This window comes from Mastacembelus armatus, chromosome 8 (genome assembly GCF_900324485.2).
Source record: "Mastacembelus armatus chromosome 8, fMasArm1.2, whole genome shotgun sequence".
In the NCBI taxonomy this organism is placed as follows: Eukaryota; Metazoa; Chordata; class Actinopteri; order Synbranchiformes; family Mastacembelidae; genus Mastacembelus; species Mastacembelus armatus.
In genome coordinates this window covers 13,363,417-13,377,986 of record NC_046640.1, presented here as the reverse complement: position 1 = coordinate 13,377,986, position 14,570 = coordinate 13,363,417, and the positions used below count along the sequence as shown (strand labels likewise).

The 14,570-nt window shown below is 39.3% G+C and overlaps 1 protein-coding gene across 1 annotated transcript; it reads right to left on the bottom strand.

Moving 5' to 3' along the window:
* Positions 1-215: 215 nt before the first annotated feature.
* Positions 216-10,834, bottom strand: LOC113140967 (myosin heavy chain, fast skeletal muscle). Its single transcript, XM_026325118.1, has 39 exons — positions 10,616-10,834; positions 10,324-10,467; positions 10,002-10,158; positions 9,856-9,883; positions 9,661-9,772; positions 9,444-9,536; positions 9,294-9,357; positions 9,043-9,141; positions 8,849-8,952; positions 8,609-8,747; positions 8,377-8,495; positions 8,143-8,292; positions 7,890-8,060; positions 7,506-7,812; positions 7,076-7,149; positions 6,898-6,985; positions 6,693-6,810; positions 6,460-6,583; positions 6,241-6,377; positions 5,899-6,154; positions 5,463-5,705; positions 5,187-5,363; positions 4,933-5,078; positions 4,754-4,844; positions 4,270-4,659; positions 3,910-4,036; positions 3,653-3,771; positions 3,048-3,244; positions 2,772-2,955; positions 2,513-2,678; positions 2,251-2,375; positions 1,819-2,127; positions 1,535-1,738; positions 1,301-1,426; positions 1,025-1,195; positions 838-942; positions 657-752; positions 433-564; positions 216-248 (listed from the first exon to the last, which is right to left on the bottom strand). The coding sequence occupies exons 1-39, from the start codon at positions 10,817-10,819 to the stop codon at positions 231-233; spliced, it is 5,814 nt and encodes a 1,937-aa protein (XP_026180903.1). The 5' UTR covers positions 10,820-10,834; the 3' UTR covers positions 216-230.
* Positions 10,835-14,570: the final 3,736 nt, after the last annotated feature.

The following is a 14,570-nucleotide window of genomic DNA, read 5'->3' as shown; positions in this document are numbered from 1 at the left end:
TATGATTGTTAACTGCCTTGCAAAGTCTTAGACTGATTAGTCTCCACCTGACACAACTGCTGTGTGCCCATTTTAGAGAATGTACATTAGGTTAAGAGAAAAAATACGCAGAGTAAATGGTAGTGAGGAAGATGCAAAATATTTATTGTCATGTTACAATGTATAAAGAATTCAGCAGTTGGTTCATATTTTATGAACTCTGTTGAATGTCTTCATTGGGATGTGGTCTCTTATTCAGCAGACTCACCCTGAAAAAGAAAAAATAGAAAAATTAATAAAGCTAATATTATACTTATGGTTATGGTTATATAGATATAGAGTATACATGCACTTCTTCAAATTATTCTACACACTTGTTTAACTATATGAATTGGTCAGCAGCATGTATGTCTGTATTTAAAAGTTGTAAGACATTAATACATAAATGATTACCTTTCCAGCATCACGGCTCTTGGCTCTCAGCTTGTTGACCTGGGACTCAGCGATGTCAGCACGCTCCTGAGCCTCTTCCAGCTCATGCTGAACCTTCCTGAGCCTGGACATGTGAGTGTTGGCCTGCTCCTCCTGTGAAATGTTTAGAGTCATATTAATTTGTCTGTTAATGTCAATATTAACTCAACTGTAACTTATTATTCACAATAGCGTCGTTGACTTACAGCCTCCTCAGACTGTCTCTTGTAAGCCTTGACTTTGAGCTGCAGCTTGTCCACCAGATCTTGGAGTCTGGTCACATTCTTCTTGTCCTCCTCAGTCTGCACAGATAAATAATTGTCACATATGGAGTAACAAACAGAAAGTGAGAGTTATTATTGTAGATGTTTGAGAAATGAAGTTCACCTGGTAGGTCAGCTCCTTCACTCTCCTCTCATATTTGCGGACTCCTTTAACAGCATCAGCTCCACGTCTCTGCTCGGCTTCAACTTCAGCCTCCAGCTCACGGACCTGAAATGTGATTATCAGGAGATTTGTAGATGGAGTTGAGCACAGAGAATTGGCGTATGTACTTTAGAGATTCACTTCATACCCTGGACTCCAGTTTCTGGAGCTGCTTCTTGCCGCCCTTCATGGCGAGGTTCTCAGCCTCATCCAGACGGTGCTGCAGGTCCTTGACTGTGACCTCCAGGTTCTTCTTCATCCTCTCCAGATGAGCACTGGTGTCCTGCTCCTTCTTCAGCTCCTCAGCCATCATGGCAGCCTGAAAAGGGTCAAATTTATTGTTTAACAAATATATTCTGATAGGTCAACTGAAGTTCAAAAATATTCTGTTCTTTCTAAAATAGCAGTGAGGTTATAAACTCACATCAGTGATGGCCTTTTTGGCTTTCTCCTCAGCATTTCTTGCTTCCTGAACAGCATCATCCACTTCACCCTGAACCTGGACAAGGTCTGCCTCCAGCTTCTTCTTGGTGTTTATAAGACTGGTGTTCTGGATATTGAACAGAGTCAGATTTATTTTGATATTGTTATACCTGGTTGTATCAGTATGTCCATATGTACATTATGTACAATTTATTTTCCTTAACCAAAAACAAACCTGAGAGTGAAGCAGTCCAACACGCTCACTAGCATCAACCAGCTCCTGCTCAGCCACTTTGCGTCCTCTCTCTGTCTGCTCCAAAGCAGCTCTCAGCTCCTCAATCTCAGCCAGCATCAGGCCGTTTCTGCGCTCCACCATGGCTACCTGCTCCTTCATGTCTTCCTGTCCTCTCAGAGCATCATCAAGGTGCAGTTGGGCATCCTGACAATGAAGAGAAAAACATAAGTTCACAACCTTCCCTTTTCAACATTTTATTAATTTAGCAGTAGCACAAAACACACCTTGAGTTGTCCCTGGATGTTCCTCAGGTGTTTCTGGGCCTCAGCAGCCTGCCTGTTGGCATGGCTCAGCTGGATCTCCATCTCATTCAGGTCTCCCTCCATCTTCTTCTTGATCCTCAGGGCATCATTCCTGCTCCTGACCTCAGCATCAAGAGTGCTCTGCATGGAGTCAGTCACCCTCTGGCTGTTCCTCTTGATCTGCTCCATCTCCTCATCCTTCTCTGCCAGCTTCCTGTCAACCTCACTTTTCACCTGGTTGAGCTCAAGCTGGACACGGAGAATCTTGGCCTCCTCGTGCTCCAGTGTGCCCTTTAAAAAGTGTAAAGAATTATCTCATTAAATTCACTTGAATTAAAGCCACTGCCTCAAATGAGTTAAATCAAGCAAAACAAATATGTACAGTGTCTGTTTTAAAGTTTCAAACTGTGTTACCTCAGCTTCCTCCAGTGCTGACTGAATCTCAGCCTTCTCAGTCTCCACTGTTTTCTTTGCTTTCTCCAGCTCATGGATGGTCTTTCCAGTCTCACCGATCTGTTCAGTCAGGTCTGAGATCTCCTCTGTAGAAGAACGAAAGCCATATACACTTTGAGGGACTTACTACTTATATGCAGTATGCATTATATCATTAAATCATATCAACTAAAGAGACGTCAAAGAGAAGCTTAAATTAAGACATTAAATGATGTTGACATACGCTGCAGGTTCTTGTTCTCTCTCTTCAAGGTCTCCAGCTGATCCAGAGCCTCCTCATAAGAGTTCTTCATCTTGAACAGTTCAGTACTGAGAGAGCGAGCCTCCTTCTGGGCTCCTTCCAGCTCTGCCTGGCCCTCCTCATACTTCTGTTTCCACTCTGCCAGGACCTAGATTTGCATTGGTTGGTAAAATGATTGCTTATAAATATACAGATGTTTCTTCTGATAAAACTGTTTTGTATTTCCAGTTTAACCATTTACCTTATCAAAGTTCCTCTGCTTCTTGTCAAGGCTAGCAGCCAGAGCATTGGCTCTCTCCACATCAATCATGAGGTCTTCCACCTCACCCTGCAGCCTCTGCTTGGTCTTCTCCAGAGAGGCGCACTTGGAGTTCACAGCCTCAATTGATTCCTCAGCCTCCTGCAGACGCTGGGCAAGCTTTTTCCTGTAGTGAAAACATTTTTTAATTGGTTAAGAGCAACTAACTGAAGTGAAAACTACTTTACACACCTTTACAGTGAAAAGAAAGTGACTCACTTGGCCTCCTCCAGCTCCTCAGTACGCTGGATAGCATCAGTCTCATATTTGGTTCTCCACTGAGCCACCTCACTGTTGGCCTTGGACATTCCTCTCTGCAGCTCAGCCTTGGCCTCCTGCTCCTCCTCATACTGCTCTCTGAGCAGGTCACAGTCATGACGGGCCGACTGAACAGCATGGGCCAGAGCATTCTTGGCCTGTTGAGAAGACACAAAACATATGAAAGGACTTTTTAAATGACCTAATACATCTTATATCTAAATGCTGTGTGGATAAGCACTTTTAAGTTCTATATCTACAAAGCAGTTTCTCGGAATGACTCAGTTCAATGTATTATTTAATAACTACTATGTTCCACTAAACATTATCATATACTTAGCGAATGAATGAATTTTATCTCTCCCAGTAATTATCATCTCAGATCTTAAAGAACTGTATAATTGTCTATGCTAAATCAGAACTAAAGCACTTGTTTCACAATGATGCATTGATTGAGAGACTTTCTCTGATAAAATAGAAATGTTCTTCTGTTTAAGAGACCTCACAACTGATCCATTAATATTCGTCTTAATGAATGTAATAACATAGAAGGAAATTGTTCATACCTTCACTTCCTCCTCAACGTGTCTCTTGAGCTCCTCAATCTGCTGAGTGAAAGCCTGCTTGCCCCTGGTCAGCTGGGAAACAAGAGCCTCCTTCTCCTCAAGCTGGCGAGTAAACTCACCTATTAATTAAAAAAACAATCATAATTAAAAATTTTGAAGTATTTATTAGTGAGATATAGAAATCTAAGCTGCACATGTTGCCATTTTTGTGTATATGACAAACTCTACCCACAGCATTGTTTTCTTTGCAGACTCACCGTTCTCTGTCTGCAGTCTTGCCTTTTGAGCACTGAGGTCATTCACCTGGCGAACATTCTCATCATTTTTGGCTTTGAGCTCACTTAGTTGGTCCTCAAGGGTTCTGCACATTTTTTCCAAGTTGCTCTGTTAACAAAAAAAAAACGTTATGAATTTAAAAAAATAATTAAATGATGCGAAGTTGAGTGCAGCACAAAGCAGGATATTAAAAATCAATGTTATACTGAATAGTCAGTGATAACCTAAACTCAGAGGGGGAATAGTGCATTAGTTGCATATTTCTTTTTCTATTAACTGAGGTATATGTGCTTTTACATCCCCAAGATATCAAAAGAGAGAAATATTAACAAATCCCACACCTTAGCTTTAGCTACAGACTCCATGTTGCTGCTGAGGTCATCAATCTCCATCTTGTACTCGCTCTTCTCCTTCTCCAGCTTCTGCTTGACACGCTGGAGGTTGTCGATCTGCTCTCCCAGCTCTGCAACACTGTCAGCCTGCTTCTTGCGGAGAGCGGCTGCGGTAGCTTCATGCTGCAGGGTTGACTCTTCAAGGTCACGACGCAGCTTCTGGAACTCAGCCTCACGCTTCTTGTTCATCTCAATCTGAGCAGCTGTTGCTCCACCAGCTTCCTCAAGCCTCTCACTGATCTCCTCAAGCTCCCTGGAGAGGTCGGCCCTCTGCTTCTCTACCTTAGCCCGGGCAGCCCTCTCAGCCTCAATCTCTTCCTCCAGCTCCTCAATACGAGCCTAGATTTCATCATAGTAACATCATAAAGGATAATTGGTTTAAACATGTTGTTTCTGAGTCAATGGAGATAATATTCATGTAAAACATTGTTACCTGGAGTTCCTTGATCTTCTTCTGAAGCTGAGCACCAAGGGACTGTTCATCCTCAATCTTGCTGAGGAGCTGGCTGGTCTCAAAGTCCTTCCTGGATTTCAATAATATAACATCATGCTTAATTTTGAAAGTAGGAATTGAGGTCACACAATGAAATACAGTTATATCAGTTCACTTACTTCTTGATTTTTTCCTCAGACTGCTGCTTGTCATTCTCCAGATCCATTATGGATTCCTGGGCCAGTTTCAAATCTCCTTCAAGCTTCCTCTTGGCTCTCTCAAGGTCCATGCGGAGCTTCTTCTCTTGCTCCAGTGATCCCTCAAGCTACAACAGTTAGTAATGATGTTTAAAGTTCATTTGTGGCATTGAAAAGACAAAACATCCCTGTCATTATGGGGCAAAACCACAAAGTCAAAGCAGTTGTTTTCTTACATCATCCACTTGCTGTTCCAGCTTTGTCTTGGCCTTGGTCAGAGTGTTGACTTTGTCTTCCTCTGCCTGGAGATCATCAAGTGTTTGCTGGTGGGCCTCTTGGAGGGCTTTCTTCTCCTTTGTTAACTTGGCAATGGCCTCATCCTGAGATGCCATCTCCTCTGTCAGGTTTTTCACCTGAAATTACATGATAGGTGCATTATTTTCATCACTTTATATTAATAAAGGTTAAAATATGACAAATTTTAAACTTTTTTGTAAATGTGTCATTTGAACCTTGTTTTCTGTGGCATGTTTCTCTTTCTCCACTTTAGCCAAGGTGAGCTCCAAGTCATCAATGTCTTTCTTCAGCTCAGAGCATTCATCCTCCAGCTTCCTCTTCTTGGCAGTCAGCTCAGCATTGATTTCCTCTTCATCCTCCAGCCTCTCAGTTGTCTCTTTGAGTTTGGCCTCGAGCTGGATCTTGCTCTTAATGAGCCCTTCACACCTTTCCTCAGCATCAGAGAGGTTCTCACCTTCCTAGGATGTGTTTTGAGCATACACAGTATGAGGTTAGTAATATACATAAAATTTCCCGAATGTATTAATGAACTCCATCACCTTATACAGCTTTGAAAATCTTGTACCACAAAAAATTTATATCATTGTCATGAAAGGTAATGAATGATTCAAAGATCAAAGAAAATCACAGTTGAATTTGGATTTTACTCACAGCTGCCACTTGCAGTTGCAGGTCATTCTTCTCCTGCAGCAGGGAAACCATTTTCTCCTCCAGTTCCTTCTTTTTGGCCAGGGCAGTAGCCAGGTCTGTTTGCATCTTCTCATAGTTCTCCTTCATCTGTTGAAGCTCCTTCTCAGTCTCAGCACTCTTCAGAAGAGGCTTGATCTTGAAGTACAGTTTCAGCCATGGCCAATTTTTGACATTCATGAATGAACGGATGTTGTACTGGATGCTGAAGATAGATTCTCTAAAAAATAAACATAATCAAAATGTCACTTATACTGTAAAATTATTATGGACAGAATAGTTCTGTAAAATTTATGATAAGCTTACCTTCTCTCCATCATCTTGACAAACTCCTTCCTCATGACATATCCTCTGCAGAGAGCCTGAGTCATGGTCACCAGCTCAGCCAGTTTCTCATCTCTCATCTCCTCCAGCGTACCCAGCAGACCAGCTTTGAAGAACACCTGTGTGTTGGTATTACAATAAATCCATAAATCAATAAAATACTCAACAGAACAAAAGTAATGCAGTCTATGACAATGTTACCTTAGTGTGTCCAAACTTGTACTGGGTGTGGTCGACATCAATGGAGCCCAACAGCTTCTCTGAAGCTTTCTTGTTGTCAATGAACTGTCCCTCTGGGATGACACTGGCATTCAGCACTTTGTATCTACAAGAGGAAAGTGTTATTCCATATATTGTCCTTGCTCTTAGTGTTTCCCCTCACAATACCTCAATAAAAATCAACTTCACTTTCTTATAATGAAAACTGCAGTAACCTCTGCTTGAAGTCACCATAGAGGATTCTGCTGGGGAAGCCCTTTCTGCAGATCCTGATGCCTTCCAGCACACCGTTACACCTCAGCTGGTGGATGACCAGGTGGTTCTCCATAAGACCTGAGAGTTGAAAATTTGTTTGTTGTGTTAAATATTTCACTGTAACATATACTGCAAAAAGCGGGACTGTAGTTTTGTTTTTTTTACCTGGGGTCTTTGTTTCATTGGGAATCAGGCAACGCACAAAGTGAGGGTGAGTGCTCCTCAAGTTGGTCATCAGTTTGCCCAAATTCTCCTGTTGGTCAAGATCATAAGATAATAGGTCAGACATTATTTTAATATAAGACTTTGAATTGTATTTTAAAAAAGATAGAACAATACATACTCTGAAAAGAGCAGACACAGTCTGGAAGGAGCCACCCTTCTTCTTACCACCCTTCTTGCCACCACCACCAGCCTCTGTTTTGAAAAAATATGTTTCCTTAATTAGACTAAATAAATTCCAATGGAGAAGTGTCTTATGTTTACTTAGCAGAAAGTGATTTTTTAAAATGTAGTCATGAGAATGACTTTATTACCACGTTACTGCACTTTATGTAATAGTGTAAACTGTCTGTACTGAACAATATAATATATGATATTTTAACTTACAAAAATGTGCTACATCCACCATGTTGCTCACAGTTTTGCATGAATAATAGTATCAACTACTTTTGAACATTTTCACTGAAAATGTGAGATATCTTTTATACTATGCATACTATTACCACTGGATATTGTAATTTCTGATTGCTCTGCTCACTCTGATTTCTTACCCTCAGCTGAGGCATGGGCTGCATACAGGAAAGACAGCAGTTTGTTAGAAGACTTCTGGTAGAGCTGAACAACTGACTCATTCAGGGGGTCCTTGTTCTTGTCCAGCCAGCCACTGATGTTGTAGTCCACTGTACCAGCATAGTGAACCAGGGAGAAGTGAGCCTCAGCTTTGCCCTTTGCAGGCTTTGGTTTCTCAAAGGCCTTGGTCTTGCCAAGATGCTGGTCATGCAGCTTGTTCTTGAAAGTTGTGTCAGAGGCCTTGGGGAACATGCACTCCTCTTCAAGGATGGAGAAGATGCCCATTGGCTGAAAGGAAAATACAATAGGATTAAAAATCAACAGTTAAGAGAATGCCCTGAGAATCCCTGACAAATTTCCCTCACCTTCTCAATAAGCTCAATGCAGGCAGCCAAGTCCATACCAAAGTCAATGAACTCCCATTCAATGCCTTCTTTCTTGTACTCCTCTTGCTCCAGGACAAACATGTGGTGGTTGAAAAACTGTTGCAGTTTCTCATTGGTGAAGTTGATGCAAAGCTGCTCCAAGCTGTTGAACTACAATAAACAGGTACAGAGTCAATTGATTGGCCACAGTGTTTATGTATAATCCATCTTTACATGTTTTTGCTCAACCTACATCAAAGATCTCAAATCCAGCAATATCCAACACTCCAATGAAGAACTGTCTTGGCTGCTTTGTGTCCAGCATCTCATTGATACGTATGACCATCCACAAGAACATTTTCTCATAGATAGACTTGCACAGAGCCATGACAGAATTGCTGACCTAGAAGAGATTTGAACATGGAAATGACTTCCAATGGCAAATATCTACAGAGTTTGTTGAAAATCCCAAATTCCTCTTTATTACCTGTGGAACGGTCTGACCTTTGGTCACCATCTCATTTCCGACCTTGACTCTTGGGTAGCACAGAGCTTTCAGCATATCAGCTGAGTTCAGGCCCAAGAGGTAGGCGATTTTATCAGCCACTGATGGAAAAAAAGACAGTGAGTGGTATGTACACATTGACCTTAGTGGTACTTTCCACATAAGAAAACTAAGAAAGTACATGATGAGTACATGGTATTATTTTAGTAATTACCCTCAGTGCCATCAGGTTCAGCCTGCTCCTCACGCTGCTTCTGCTTGAATTTCATGTTGCCATGATGCATGACAGCACCAGTCAGCTTGTAGATGTTTATCTTCTCATCAGCAGTGAAGCCCAAGATGTCAATAGCAGTCTGCAGTGTATAGGAAAGAAATCAGTTAATGCCTGATGTGATATTTTTCTCTTGGATCCCTAATTATTCATTCTTGATTCAAATATAAATTGATCATTTACATCTGTTGCAATGAACTCCTCAACATCATTGATGCTTTTGACAGTGATTTCACCCTGACTGATCATTGGGTAGTCATAGGGGTTGGTGGTGATCAGCAGAGCCTCTGGAATAGATCAGAAGAAATACATGAATAAATGCTCCTGTCTTAGTTCAATGGATAAATTAGCAATTTCCATGTTTTGTCATAACCTACCCAGGAGCTCAGGCTTGTGGCCAGTCATCAGCTGATAGAAGATATGGTAGCTCCTCTCAGCAGACAACTGGAAGGTGACACGGGACTTCTCCAGCAGATCTAAGTTTGACACATCACCATAAGGTAACAGTATAGTACATAGCTGATATCGTACATTAGGAATACAGTCTTTGAAATGCTTTCCAAATTGATATCATACCCAAGTGTAAATTCAAACAAAGTTGACTGAACAGGATGTTGAAATGACTTACATGTTTCAATATCTGCTGAAGACAATTTGCCAGAGGTTCCAAAGTGAATTCTGATAAATTTACCCTAAACATATCAGATTTAAGTCAGTAGGATTCCTGATATGCAGGTCAAAAGGCATATGTTTAATTTTATGCCCCTTTTTCACTTACAAAACGAGAGGAGTTGTCATTCCTCACAGTCTTGGCATTACCATAAGCCTCCAGCAGAGGGTTAGCTGCAATGATTTGATCTTCCAGTGAGCCCTGCAGAAAGATATTATATTGATTAGTGATTGATTAATTATGTCAGTAATATGTTATAGATGGATTATAAATAGTCCACTAACAAATCTTTGATCATTTTTTTAGTAACAGCACTCATTTTTACCTGCATTTTGCCAGCTGTTGCCTCAGCCTTCTTAGATCCAATAGCTGCAATTGTTGCAAAGTACTGGATGACACGCTTGGTGTTGACAGTTTTTCCTGCACCAGATTCTCCACTGTGGTAGAAGAGACACATTGTTAAAAAGATTCTTCTTTACTATCATAAAGTTTATAAAGACTTAGCAGGTGTGATACTCACGTAATCAGGACAGACTGGTTCTCACGATCTGAAATACAAGCAAACATGCTTTACATGAGTTTCTTTTTATCATCCTTTAACAAGAGTATGTTTTAGTTAATGTCTCAGTCTTTAACACACTTTAACACTGGTAACCTTGATCTTACCAGTGAGCATGAACTGATAGGCATTGTCAGAGATGGAGAAGATGTGGGGTGGAGCCTCAATCCTCTTCTTGCCTCTGTATGCTGCCACGCATGTAGCGTCATACACTGGCAGCCACTTGTAGGGGTTCACGACAACGCAGAACAACCCAGAGTAGGTCTGTTACAGTAGAGAACATAAACAATATGTGAACACTTGTATATACAGATCAATATGATATTTACCTTACACACACAACAACAAAATTGTTTTAAATTTAAGGCACCTATAAATGAAATGTGTTATTATTATTAGTATTACTATTTAAGCAAAGCAAAAACTTACGTAGATCATCCATGATGCATAACGCTCTTTGAGGTTATACAACACAGATGGCTCATTGAGGTGGGTCATCATGGCCATGTCCTCCATCTTGTCAAACTTGGGAGGGTTTCTTGGATGGATGTCATCTTCTTTTACAGTGACAGTCTGAATAGGATTTAGAGTTAAAAGGTTTTCTTTTACAATATAGTTTATGTAAACTCTGATCAGTTGGATGACACTTTCACAGTTAGGTTCTGAAATTAGTGGACAAATTTATAATAAAGCATTTTAAATAGTATAATTATTGACCTACCTTTCCTCCATCTGTGTCAACTGTGGCTTTACCACCCTCTCTTTTGACAAGTTTGCCCTTGACATACATCTCCTCAGGATCAGTCACAAAGTAGGCTGTTTTGGCATCAAAAGGAGCAGTCTGGGCTTCAATTCTCTCTTTCTCTGGCTTCCGGAGGTAAATGGACGCCGGGCCATACTGCTCCATCTCCGCGTCTGTGCTCATGATGGCACCTTAAAGTAGGCTGAAAAACATGAGAGATAAGCTACAACTGAAAACATAAATCTTAAGTCTGTCACAGAACTACATTTAATTCCAATCTTTTTGTTGTTGCATTTTGTTTGTTCTAATTTACCTTAGCTGATGCAAACAGAAAATTTTGGGAATCCTGGGTATGTCAAGATCCTGCAAAACAAAAGTTGAAGTATCCAAATGTAAGTTTATTATTATTTAGTAATTTTATCCAAGCTTATTAATATATATGTAACATGCAAATTCTAACATAAAAGACTGTAACTTACCCAAAGAAAATGAAAAGTTAAATGCTGACGCATGAGTATTTTTAATTAACAATAATATGATAAAACATTACAGACACGCTGTAGGAACAGCTCTCCACACTCACCTGTGTTAGATGCCTGTCAGTTGAAGCACACATCCAGAGCTGCTGTTTTTATACACAACTGTCTGCCTCCTCAGCAAAACTGCCCTGCTCAATTTGGTCAGGAATGCTTGACACCTTGTTACTTAGTAATGGTATACGCAGTGTAATGTATACATTAACAAGCATATTTCATTTTCTCCATACAGAATCAACATCTTCTAAAGCTGTATTAAAATACAAATATATGTATATATATATTATTCATATTTATTTATTTTTATAAATAATAATTATTGTGTAATACATTCTTAGTATTTGGAATTAATTGAATATTTTCATGACACTGTATGTAGCAAATTACACCAATTATAGTGTCAATACTTAATGCTTATGTTTTGAGGGTATATATCTTGAGTTTTTAAAATGTATATTGCATACAGTATATAGGTACATTATTCATGTATAACTCAAATTTCTATATTGCTACACAATAAATATCTCTAACGCAACATTCAAAATTAATATAATTGTTTTATTGATTGAAAAAGTATTATCAGTAACTGATGACAGTATTATATGGCTGATTTATGGGACTTAATTATGCTTATAAATACTGAGTGCACCAGAGATGTCCACGGCATACTCAGTTCTAAATTGCAAAAATGCATCGCATTGTGTGGGGATTATTTATGGCAATAAATCTAGATGGTGAAATAATCTTAAATTGACACAGTAATTGCAGGCAACGATGTCATGTTACTTTGGAAATTGCAGTCAGTAATGAGTTTTAAATTTGGAGAAGCGCTAAAATGTCATTGGTGTAAAGTTACAGGACGTACAACTCTCAGATACCCATGACAAAAATTTAAGCTGGTGGTCTTTCCACTAACACTGGACAAGTGTTATATATAACTCTTGGGACAGACTTTAAAAAGACTGCCAACTCAGATCATTTACCACCCCAAATATGTTCCTCACAAATGACTGATTTGCTTTCTGAGTAGAGGGGTTTGATATGATAAAGTGACTGACAAATGATTTAATGAAAAGAAAGTTGGGGAGCCTTTCAAGAATACATTTTCATTTTCAAGTTTTGCACAGACTTAAATGGTCAAAAATAAACCCAGCTATGGGAGGGAGCAGCACTCCTGTATGGCGTAAAGAGGGTATATTTATAGAACACATTTTTTGTCAACCCCCTTGTTTAAAGCACTTTACCTTCTCAAATAACCAGTTTATTTCTCAAATGCTTTTCAATAAAAAGAGAAATGTCTGTGCAGGGAGTTTATGCCAATCACCAGGGATTTGTTAGGGATTTATTTCTGATTGTAGTTGTTCCTGATATTGCTATAAAAGTGCAGAGTTGACAAATATCTTTAAGGAGGAGCGACAATGAGAACAGGGAAATTACTAACTTGCAGCATTTGTTTTTTGTGCTGGTATTATAGAAGAGTATTTAAGAAATAACGCAGTCTAATGTGTTAGTGCTTTGCCAGATATGAAGCATCAAGTGTTGCTGAAGTTAAAGCCCACAGTGTTGCTTCTCTTTGCCAATAGCCAGATGAGCCTTGGACAGAACATGCCAGGAACTCATTAGAAGTTATATTGCTAGTGTTGATACACGTCTGTGGATTGTGGTAAAAGCCTAAAGGGACATTGTTGGTACATGTGTTGCATTAAGTGCTGCCCATTTGCAATGATTTGCCCATGTGTCAATAAGTGTGGGGTTGTGTTTTGCAGTGAGATCAGTTTTCCCAGTTGTTCATCATAGAGAGCAGGTGTTGGACCATGAATACTATCATCATCGTAATAGTCATCCTTATAGTCATCCGTAAGGACTTCTGCGGGAATGCCTGCCATGTGTTTAAATTATTGCATCACCACTGATATTTACAAAGTACTTTACCAAGTGACAAAGTTAATAATCTACAAAAAGGACTACATTTTAGCTGTCAATCAATTTAATTGACCAGTAATTGACCTCATGGTAATATTAATTCATAAATGACTTTGTCTTTCTATTTGGTATACGTTTGTAATTCAATTACTGGTTGGCTTCTAGGGAAATAGAACATCTTTGACTATTATGTCTCTTTACATTAGCTGTGCTTATGTGGGTATGAGATGCGAGAAGTGATAACTGATTTTATGAGGGTGGCATGTAATTTATTTGATGACTACCCACATTTTCACTTCGGGGTTGTACACCATGATCAGAAATAGAAAGGCATCTGCAAGTCTGGCTTCGTGTGTCAGTAGGCATAAACTGATGACACAGACATCTACAGTGCATATAAGGTGGCACATATGTCTGCATGGTTGGCTGATTTAATCAGGAACCTGCTTTAGCCACATATCCTGTTGTGCTACATGGCAGACACAGTGATGCATATAGTCAATGAGTTTAGTGTCAGTTGTTCTTACAGTAAGTGTCTTAAGAAGCCTTTGTGTGATGTATGCGCTGATATTTTAGCTGTGTTTCCTTGCTGTCTCGCTCTGTACTGGTGTTTGAAATTATTTCCACTAAACATTTCAGGCTTGCTGGCAGTGCTGTACTGGTTTAGGTGAAAGTAGAGTATCATGAAGTGTATTTTACTTTACTTACTATAGAAATAACAGCAGAAGGATATTAATGCCCGAGTTTCAAACATATTTCAAACATATATTTGCTGTGAAGTGCAAAGTGCGAAACCGCTTTAAGGAGGCTGTATTTCACAAGATTATGAAAACATTTTAGATTTTCTGTCTGTAATTTCATAAGCTATGTAGCTTCTATTCGTTGTCAAACTTTTAACTCATGCACATATTAATAGATATTACTGAGTTTTTTCAGTTTGCCTATTTTAGAACTAATAAGTTACCAGCACTGACAGAAAGGGGGAACAGTAATTGTGGTATTACTGCGGCAGTCGTGGTTGATACCCTTTTCATCTCTGTCAAAGTTTTTTTTCATTTTTGTCTGTCATAGTATAACATTTTGTTTTAAAGACATGTACTGCTTTATCTTAATAATTGTCTTTGTCAAGTGGTCAAAGTCAGTCAACTGAACAATCTTCATGAGCAATTGCAATAGTGCAGTGTTGTTTTTAATGTTTCATTTATTTAATTGATTTTGAAGTTATGAAATCTTTTGGCACAGCCTTCTAAAATCCATCTGTTCTGTTTATATGTGGTGATACCAAAGGTCAATACTTACATCTTACTTAATACTACATCTGTAAACAAAAGAGCTGTTTCCAGGTAAAGTAGAACCCTGAACAGTTTGTTTTTGATGGTTTAGTCTACTAAAATGCTGTTACAATGTTCATTATCTGTCTGTTTGTATGGCATAAAAAAATAGGTATAAAATTAGGATTAGAATTGATGGTTTTC

Bases quoted from the DNA above. Each gene is read 5' to 3' on its own strand.
- LOC113140967 (XM_026325118.1), bottom strand. From the start codon at position 10,819: ATGAGCACAGACGCGGAGATGGAGCAGTATGGCCCGGCGTCCATTTAC. The intron at 6,155-6,240 runs GTAAGCTTATCA...TTTATTTTTTAG, and splicing joins GTCAAGATGATGGAGAGAAG to AGAATCTATCTTCAGCATCC. The intron at 3,772-3,909 runs GTGAGTCTGCAA...TTTAATTAATAG, and splicing joins AAGACTGCAGACAGAGAACG to GTGAGTTTACTCGCCAGCTT.